Below are 9,697 nucleotides of genomic sequence, written 5' to 3'. Positions count from 1 at the left end.
GTTAAATCTTTTGTAAGAATATTACATTACATAAGTGACATGTTCTTTCTGTTGCAGTACTTTAGTCATTTAATATTGCTTTATCCAATTATTGTTGATACTGAATTTGCATACTTGTTTAAAGTGGTATCTGCAAGATTGCTCCATTGTCAAGAAAGCCTTTTCCCTTTATAGTCATAAGTAATCTTTTGGATGATAAATTGTTGGGTGTTGAGATGATGTGAATATGCCGTCTTCAACAGTCTGTCAGTTGTTAATTTCAGCATCAAATAATGATCTTTGCATAAATTATTTAACTCATTCTTTCTACATTTAGCATGCATTTAATATAATAAGCTATTATTCTTCAGTAAAGGATTTTCCCTTGTTCCCTTTTCAGTATCGCTATAGATTAATATATTCTTTTTTTTATTCAGTGTGTTGTAAGCCATTACCATCATTATTGTTTTAGATGATCAAATTGTCTTATATTAGTCCAGTGAGAGCTCCTTCATGCTGGCCCCAAGTCCTTCTGTCATGTTCCTATTAGTCTTTGAGCAGTTTGTTACACAACATAATTTTCCACATGCACCTAGGATTTTCCCTGTCCAAAATATGGAATCAGCCATTTGTCCAAAGATCTCGTTTCTTTTATGTGGGGAAAGGATCTTTAGAAACTGAGGCTAGGTTCTAGGTATACATGTTGCTACTAGAGTTTTATTACTTCTAGGCTTTGTCAATGACAGAGAATGAATTTTTTTAAATCATTGGATTCTAGGACTCTGCTTTTGATCATGCCAGAGCCTTCCCATTATAAACAACTATAAAACTGGGGAATATATATAGGGCAACTATTATAAGGCTCTGAATAACAGGCAGGGTTGTGAGTACTGAGAGAAGGAAAACATTTGAAGTAAGCCCCATAGTAACCCTGCCCCCGAACTTTCGACTGGGGACAATTTGCTGACCACAGCACAGAAGTGGAGCCCATGCAGGGCACAACAGCTCTCCTGAGCTGATAAGACAGAGATCAGAGTTAAGGACTGCTGAAGCAGCTAGAAATTTCAGGCCTGGGTGTCAGAGAGGTGGCAGCTGTGTAGAGGGCAGAATGCCCAGAAGTCCATAAGTGGGTTCTGTGTGGGTCCTCAGCTGAAGGTTGGGCTGCATATGTGTAGGGTGAGACTCCTTGAGACCTGGCAGAGAGCTGCTGCTGTGGATTTGGGAGTGGAATGGAGATGCTAGAGATCACACAGTGCTGGGACAAGATGAGTTCTGTCCTAGCCAGAGTGGAAATACTTCACTGACACTCTGGGTATTGGGCTGAGAGACCAGAAAGGCCATGACCTAGAGCAGGAATTGGCAAAATACAGCCTGGCCAGATCTTGCCTATGGTTGCCAGTTGCCTGCTGTTTGTTTACATATTGTCAGTGGCTGGTTTCACACACTGAGTAGTTGTGGAAGTAAATCTTTGGTGTAAATTTCTAGAAGTGGAATTGCTGGGCCAAAGGGTAAATGCTGTGTCTGAATAGTACTACCAAATTCCACACCCTCCCATAGAGACTCCTATGTGTTTCCCCAAGTCTTGCCAACAGAGTATACCATCTAAGTTTTTTAGCTTTTGCCAGTCTTATTTCGAGCGAAGGGTAGACTGAAAACTCTTCTAGACTGGGGACCCAAGCTCTATGTTCCTCATATTATTCACTCTAACATGTGGTCCGTATGCACTTGATAAACTAATAAGGAATCAGCTAGTTGAACTTACACTGGACTCTTGTGAAACCTGTTGCCATGACAAGTTAACTCTTGAGGAAATATATATAGGGCAACTGTATACTGAGATGAGCACTCAGCTGACTGGCCCAGGCCGGGGTGGGCGGAGGGCACAGGCTTCGGAACAGGAAATGAAAAGGAGCCTGCTTGCTTCTGAAGATGCTTCGATGCCTTCCTTACTGAAAAGGTTCTAGGAAAAGATGGCTCCTGCTACCAAAGCCCAAGGCCAAACAACCCCCAGGAGAACTGACTTAGAAAGAGAGCAGATTTCACTGTGAAGGACTGGCCTTCACAATTGGTGCCTCAATGATTCTCACAGGTCAGACAAGACCAACAGACCAAACAGTATGTATGAATGAAGTGGGAAGGTTCTGTTAGCTTTGAGTGCTTACTGTGTAGCTGGCCCCGTGTAGGTACACACAGACAAGGATAAAATACTCTCTGGAGGTAATGAAATGCATTGTTGTAGCAATGTGATGTACAATAATAAAATATAAACAGGTTACCACAGGGAGCAGAAGATGAATCCTTAACTCTTCTTAGGGAAGGCAGCACAGAGAGAAACAGCATGAAACCAAGGGTAGGACTTACGGAACGAGGAGCCACCAGAACCTCCAGGTGAAGTGAGGGAGGCATCCACCCTGGAGAAGGTTTCTAGGAAATGTCTTTGCCTTCAAGAAACAAAGGACCAAAGGACTCAAGGACCGAGGACTCAACACATGGTCCAACATCACTTGTCCATCTTGTGGAAACCCCTACTTCTCTTTAAACACTTAGCTAAAGGGCTGTCTTCAGGAAGCCTGAGTTCCCTTCCTTTGTTTACTTGAGTCTCTTGGTAAATTAGCTCCTTTAAGCCTTCACACTACTAGTGAGTTTGTCTGAGTTTGAAGGTAGGTAAATGTTGCCACACCTGAGTCAATAAAGAATGAATCAGTATGGCCCTCATTGATGGGTGTAGCCCTGGTAGTTATTTACTATGACAGCTGGGGATGCCAGAGAGAACTACAAAACAGGGAGAGAATTAGGGGACAGAAATGCCATCCTATGGTGTTTCCATCTCCTCCTAATGATATATATTTTTTGACATCTTGGCAGCGTCACACCACTCATAGCACTTTTGAAGTTCTTGGGAGCCTCCCAGACACTGCTCTACCTTGACTCTCCTGCCACTCTGACACCCGCCTCTCTCAATTGCAGGTCTTCCACCCAAGGCCATTTTTGGTCCTGACTTTGCACCCCCTTCCTGTCTCTCTTCCCTCTCTCAGAGAACTCATCCATGCTCATGGGCTCAAGTGTCAGTTCTATGCAGGCGATTTCCCTCTGTCCCCTGGATATCACATTCTCTCCTGCCCTCGCTACTAGAATTGACCTCTAGGTTTCCATGGCCAACTAGATGTTTCCATGTGGGTGCCCTGTCATCATCTCAAACTAAACATGCCTGAAATTGAGCCTCCCAGTTTCCATTTCTCTGCCCATGGCATCAGTATTCTCTCACCCACCCAAGCTCAAAAGCTGAGTCATGTTTGACGCCTCCTCCCCATTCTTCCTTACCCAAGTGCAAGTCTTGCCAACTTTCTTTGGAACATCTCTTTAGCTCTTTGTTTTTTTCTATTCTGTCTGCTATTCCAGGGTCCCAGTACCCATGTCTTGAATACTTAATGGCTTCCCACTTGGTCTTCCTGCCTGCAGTTTCTTCTCCCTTCCCCTTCAGTCTTTCTTTCACACCTGTTGACAGATTCTCCAGAATGATTATTTTTTATCTTCTCTCTCTCTCCTCCTCAAAAACCTTCAAGAGTGCTCATCACCATAGATAACTCCAAACTCCTCAGGCCAAAGACCCTGTGTTTGATCCCAGCCCCGTCTCACTGGCATCATCCCTCATGATACGGGTAGAGGTTGTGAAGCCCAAGTCTGGGATCATATTTTATTCTTGACCCTGGGTAAGTACTTAACCCCTCTGTGCCTGAATTTCTTCTTTAAAATCACTTGATAATTTTATAGTCATTTCTGGAGTTGCTGTGTGAATTAAAGACATTTAGAACAGTGCTGGACGATTAGCCAGCACTAAAATGATAGTTTTTATTGTGCTGATGTTCATAGAGTGTGTGTTACAGTCTGCACACCTCTCCTCTGGGTGCACACGTCCTCTTCTCGTAGTTGCCTTTGCTCAGCCCACTCCCTCAGTCTAGAATGCTCTTCTCTGCTGGCTGACTCTTACACACCCTTCAAGGGTCGCTTATCTCCCATTTCCTTCTGGTAAACACGTATGGGGCTTTCTTCCATGTTGCGCAGCCTGGGCTGGGTGGTGGTGGACATGTCAGGGTATGTGAAGCCAACCATAGGCCACATGTGGCACATCTTCCTGGAGGGTTCATTTTACTTGATAAGCAAGTTTATTCATTTTTATGTCCAGGTGTATCATGGAGTAGAATGCAAAATTGACCAAAGGTTTTTAAGATCAAACACACAACTACTAAGAATATGCAGAGTGGAGGCGTCTTGGGCCACCCTCCCCCCCGCCAGCCCTAGTGGGTAGTCTGCATTCATCTTGCTGCGGACAGGTCTGAGAAGCAGGAATGTGGTAAGTAGAAGGGGTTGGGTGCAGATGAGGTAAGGCAGAGGTAATGCCAATGCAGCAGAGGTGGCAGTCCTTGCACTCAGGGTCCCTGAAGCAAGGGTCCCTTTAATAAGTGGTGCTCTCGCATTCCTGAGAATTCCTGTCTATACCGCTCCTAGTTGCCCCAAGGTAGCACTCATATTACATTGTTTTTTTCAACTTTCTGCGTGGGTAGATCTGGTCTCTCCAATACCTTCCAAAGTACCTGCAGCACAGGTGCAGGTGGGAGTGCAGGTGCAGGGTAATAGGGTGAGAAGACAGACCTGGATGTGAATTGGGCCCTGGGTTTTACTAATTGAGCAAGTCACTTTTCCTCTCAGCCTCAGTTTCCTCATCTGTGAAACATGAGTAATACTTATGTAATGAGATTGTCCTAGGGAGTCGACTAGAAAAAGCAGGTGCAGTGTTCAGCACAGCAGATGACATGGATGGCACTTAGTAAACATCAAATCCCTCCTAGTCATACTAAGCTCCCAGCAAACATCTGATTCTTGAATGTTCCCACTCCTAACTGTACCCCTCACCTGTGTCTAGCCCTCATCCTCAGCCTCCCTTCCTATCTCAGTGGGTGTTCCTATCCAAGGTCAACCTCTTCCTGGCTCTTCTCACCTCCACAAAGACCTCACTCATATAACTGCCTCCTGAGCTTCCCTCTCTGTTGGCTCACTCTGTTTGCCATGTAATTCTATTATTATGCTGTACTTACTAAAACAAAGGACAAAACACAACAATAAATTTAAAACCCTCCCTTGGTCCCACATCCCCTTGTAGCTACCACTCTATTTCTCCACTCCCTTTATAGTGAAAAGGTCCCAAAAGAGTTGGCATGCTTCCTGTTTGCACTTCTGCCATTCCCTCTGCGCCCACCCCAGGTCCTCTCCTACCCCCAGCACTTCAAGAATCTGCTCACCTTCAGTGACCTCTGCACTGCCAGCACAATGTGCTGTTTTCCGGCTTCTTTTACCATGAGACCTTGAAACACCTTCTGCCCAGGCCTCCCAGGCTCTAACCGTCTCCTTATTTTCCTCCAGTCTTGCAACTCCTTAGCTGCCTTTGCTACATGCCCTCTTCTCCCTCCCTTTTAAGCATGGAAGGCCCCAGAGCTGTCCTTCGACTACTTCTTGCCTCTGTCTGTACTCATTCAGGTCATCTCATTCACACCCATGGCTTTAAATGTCATTTAAAAGATTCCCAAACTCGCCCTGCCTGGTGTGGCTCAGTGGATTGAGGGCTGGCCTGCAAACCAAATAGTTGCTGGTTTGATTCCCAGTCAGGCAATATGCATGGGTTGTAAGCCAGGTCCCCAGTAGTGGCGCATGAGAGGCAACCACACATTGATGTTTCTCTCCATCTCTTTCTCCCTCCTTCCCCCTCTCTAAAAATAAATAAATAAAATCTTTTAAAAAATTTAAAAAGATGCCCAAACTTATGTCTCAAAGCCAGAGCTCTCCCCAGAACTCCAGGCTTATATATCCACTGCCTGCTTCCATTTCAGCTTGGATGTGTCACAGATGTCAAATCCAAACTCTTGATTCCCACCCCACCCTACCCTTCCCACAATCTTTCTCATCTTCGTAATGGGAACTCTGTCCTTCCAGTTCCTCAAGCCAAAACCTTTGGCGTTATCCTTGGCTGCTTTCTCTCAAACTCCACAGCCAACTAATCAGCAAGTCCTGTCAGTCAGTTAGTTATTCCTTCAAAATATAGAAGGAATCTGGCACTTCTTACCACCACCATTTCCCTACCATGGTCCAAATCACCTCTCACGAGGCCAACCAAAGTAGTCTCTTGAGTGGTTTTGTCTCTTCTCCCAACCCCACGATCTGTTCTCCAACAGTCAGAGTAATGTTTTCAAAACATGTTTGATTATGTCATTTATTGGCTTCATACCCACCAATGCCTTCCTCTGACTCAGAATAAAATCCAGATTCCTATCCTGGCCTGCAAGGCCCTCTGGGACCTACCTGCTGCATCCCTGGCCTCATTTCCCACCACACTCCCCTTGCTTCCTCTGCCCTGGCCACACTGGCCTCCATGCTGTTCCTTGACCAGGCTGGAGGCATTCCTGCCTTGGGGAGGGTGTACTTTGGTTCCTTCTGTCCAGAGCACTCGAGTGGGTGCAAGGCTCACTCCTATACTTAAAGGCCATCTGCCAGAGAGCCTTCCCTGACCAGCCTCTCTGGCACTCTGGCCTCTAACCCTAATCTCGCTTACCATGGACCCCTGCCGGACATATTATTTACATGGTTGTTTTTGTCCACCTCCTCACCACTAGTAAGACCCAAGAGAACCTCTAGGTCCAGCACATCCAGGCGTTTATCAGATGGGCAGGACGTGGTATATATGGGAAGAGCCTGATACACAGGGACCCATCCTGGCACCACCGTGCCCCTGCTAGTGCTGCCAGGCAACTTTGCACAACCTTCCCGGGCTTCAGTTTCCCTCTCTGTAAAATCTACCTTGAAGGCTTTTAAGGGAGTTCAGAGATAAAACATTTAAAGTCTTTGAGGCATGACGAGTGCTCAATAAAATCGGGGCTAAGAATACCACTTGGTCGTTCTCTAGGCCTGTTTCCAAGGAATTCATAGTGCTTCTCTATCTGCTCCAGGAGGGAGGGCTGAAGCAGCAAATGAAGGTGACATCATGTAAAGAGTACTGATTACATTCTTCATGTCATACTGCCCCAGGGTACCCTAAATGTTGCTTCTAGCCCCAGCCTGTTCTTTTCCATCCCCAGCACTATCCAGTTCCCTACCAAAGTCCCTCAGACGTTGGCCATCTCTGAGCAGGTCCTGTGGGTTGAAACACCCCCCCTAGCCCTGCCTTGAACCCCCCTGTGGGAAGCAGAGGTGCTTGCTGGGAAGGCATTGGTGGGGCAGAATGTCTGGACTTTCTGAGCCACGGGCCCCATGGATCCTCCTCTGACAAAGGACCTATTTTTGTGAGGTGGAGAACACTGGTCAGGCTAGGTGGCTGGTCCCTGCACGTGACAAGAGTAGTTTCCCTGTGTACCACCAGGGGGCGCCGGAGGCTGCAAAGGGCTTGTGAAGACTTGTCCGTTGGTCTTTAAAGATGTCTTTTCTCTCAGGTCTAAGGTGAGACAGTGGAAGGAGGTACACACAGAGGTTGTAAAAAAGCACGGTGCTGGCCCCCTCCCGCCTATCAACTTTCTGGGTGCTGCCAACCCAAGCAGGATCACATTAAAGGACTGGAGTTTAGGCTTCCAGGCTGTGTTATTTATTGATAAGCATTAGTGAACACCTTGCCCTGTGAGCTCAGCCAGTTCTGCCCTCAGATTCCTAGGCTTAGGCAGGGAGTGCATCTGCCTGAGTCTGCTCAGATTAGGCTGTGCCTAAATTGCTACACCATCCCCAGGATCACAGTGTTTAGGGCAGGGAGGTGTGTGACAGGCATCGGGATGGTCACGGGCAGGTTCTTGTCCTCAGAGACCACGACCCAGGCAGGAAGGGCTCCTTGGCTCTCAGAGCTGGTCAGATGGACGACTAAGCGCGGAGACCTCCAGGTTCAGCCTCTTTCCTTCCCTGTGAGACTCCTTCCTGCCTGATGTTCTCCACAGCAGAGCTGAGCTGAGGGGCAGCAATGGGGTCTCACTTGTGTCCTGAGGTTCTTGGGTAGCGGGCAGAAGATCTTAGGTGGCACCTCAAAGTGGGTAGAGGTGCCAGAGGCTGTACAAGGGGAGATGGGGGGAAGGAGAAACCAGAGAGAGTCATTAAGTCCCTGGCTCTGATTTCACCAGCACCAGGTCTTGGGCCATGGCCTATAATCCTTGGTCATCCCTAGTACTAAATAGATAGTACCTTGGGCCCTGGGTATACCTTTCCCCCACCATTAGCTCAGAGATAAGAACTATTAAAGCAATAATAATTGTCCCCTCCTGAGCCAGGCACTTTGTAGAACTTTCTTGCCTGCTCAGTAAGGACCCCCAAGCCAGCACCCACTTCTCCCTCAGGTCAGGGCAGTCCCCCCACCACAGCCAGCAGACTGGTGGTGCCTGGAGAAGATTCTGGCTCCCCTGAAAGCCCTCCCTGGCCTGTGTCTGACCTGAACTGGAAGCGGGGGTCTCCGAGGTGGGTTTGCAGCACCTGACGCACTTCTTGGGGAGGCTCCAAGCCCATCTGCTCTGCCCGATGCCAGCGCTGCAGCCTTGTGATCCCTGCCAGGGAGAGGAGAAGGCAGTGGGACCTCTGGAGGGGCAGGGAAGAGTTCAGGTTACAGCATGTGTGTGGGGTGTGTCGGGACCTCTGCACTCCCCAGGCTCAGAAGAGAGTGCCTGAGAGGGTCGGGCAGGGGCGTGGGTTGTTTCAGAGACAAGTGGGTGACAGGACTGGTTCCAGCATGTGTGCTCCGGGGACCTGAGGGGTGGTTCTCACCTGTGCAGGGCCCATACTGCCAGGCCAGGTCAAACTGCCTCAGCAACTCCAGCTCCACTTCATCGACGTTCAGGGGCTGGATCTCTTCCTCTGCAATGATAAGCTGCTCCTCAGGCCTGCCCAGGACTGAGCCCAGCAGGGCGGGTTCCCTGCCCCTTGCCTCAGAGCTGACCCATGGCTCCTCAGCCCTCACCACCCCTCTGCCTCTGTCTTCCGCTACCAGGCCTGGTGTAGGAGCTTGAGGACATACTTCACTTCCCCTTGCACTGCTCACATCCGCCCATGTCCCATGTCTCTCGGTGTCCACCCTCCCGCCCTCCCCACACCTCAGAGACCTAACTCCGGTGCCAGCTTCCCCTTGCTGTGTCCAGTGGGGCTCTCCCTCCTCTTTACTACTGGGTAGGAGTCAGTGATCAGCCGCTTCCGGTCCATGGCGGCCACCCAGGCAGGCAGAGGAGAGAGACAGGCCAACGGGCACGAGAAAGACAGCTGCTGAGAGAGAGAGTGAGAGAGGGCTGGGGCCAGAAAGCGAGCCTGGGACCAGCAACGGGCAGACGGAATGACCCAGACTAGCAGAGAGGAAGTTCGCAGTTTCCAGAGAATGACGTCTCTCCCCTTGTCCACAAGCACGGAAACATCAAAGACCTAAGCCAATGGCAGGCCGCCTCAGAGGGGCGTGGCCCGACTCCAGCCAATAACTGGCAGCACAGGCTGAGGGGGCGGGGCAGCCTCTGCAGCTGTGTCCCAGGGTAGAAGGGTTGAGGCTGGGGTAGGGGACCTGTCAAAACGCCCCAGACTGCACCACCTCCCCCTGCGCCGCTCCCCGCCCCACCCCCGGCCTGCAGTGAGTCTCGGGGGACTTACAGAGCGTTATCCTCAGCCTCTCACTTCCCGTTTTCCCTTCCTAGGCAAATGTTCTTTTCAGCCTCACTAATCCCCG

General features: G+C 49.0%; 1 protein-coding gene across 1 annotated transcript; it reads right to left on the bottom strand.

Annotated features, from left to right (window-relative positions):
- Positions 1 to 7,562: 7,562 nt before the first annotated feature.
- Positions 7,563 to 9,390, bottom strand: POLD4 (DNA polymerase delta 4, accessory subunit). The gene is made up of 4 exons (XM_054570552.1): positions 9,093 to 9,390; positions 8,758 to 8,847; positions 8,429 to 8,540; positions 7,563 to 8,052 (listed from the first exon to the last, which is right to left on the bottom strand). Exons 1-4 carry the CDS (start codon positions 9,187 to 9,189, stop codon positions 8,028 to 8,030), a joined length of 324 nt encoding a protein of 107 aa, XP_054426527.1. The 5' UTR covers positions 9,190 to 9,390; the 3' UTR covers positions 7,563 to 8,027.
- Between the last annotated feature and the right edge of the window lie 307 nt (positions 9,391 to 9,697).

The sequence above is a fragment of the Pteronotus mesoamericanus genome, unplaced genomic scaffold, assembly GCF_021234165.1.
Source record: "Pteronotus mesoamericanus isolate MK-2021 breed Mesoamerican mustached bat unplaced genomic scaffold, CSHL_Meso_final contig_214, whole genome shotgun sequence".
In the NCBI taxonomy this organism is placed as follows: domain Eukaryota; kingdom Metazoa; phylum Chordata; class Mammalia; order Chiroptera; family Mormoopidae; genus Pteronotus; species Pteronotus mesoamericanus.
This window is presented reverse-complemented; position numbering and strand designations above follow the sequence as displayed.

Bases quoted from the DNA above. Each gene is read 5' to 3' on its own strand.
- POLD4 (XM_054570552.1), bottom strand. From the start codon at position 9,189: ATGGACCGGAAGCGGCTGATCACTGACTCCTACCCAGTAGTAAAGAGG. The intron at 8,541-8,757 runs GTGAGAACCACC...TCTCCCTGGCAG, and splicing joins GCAGTATGGGCCCTGCACAG to GGATCACAAGGCTGCAGCGC. The intron at 8,053-8,428 runs GTCAGACACAGG...CCCCTTGTACAG, and splicing joins GACCCCCGCTTCCAGTTCAG to CCTCTGGCACCTCTACCCAC.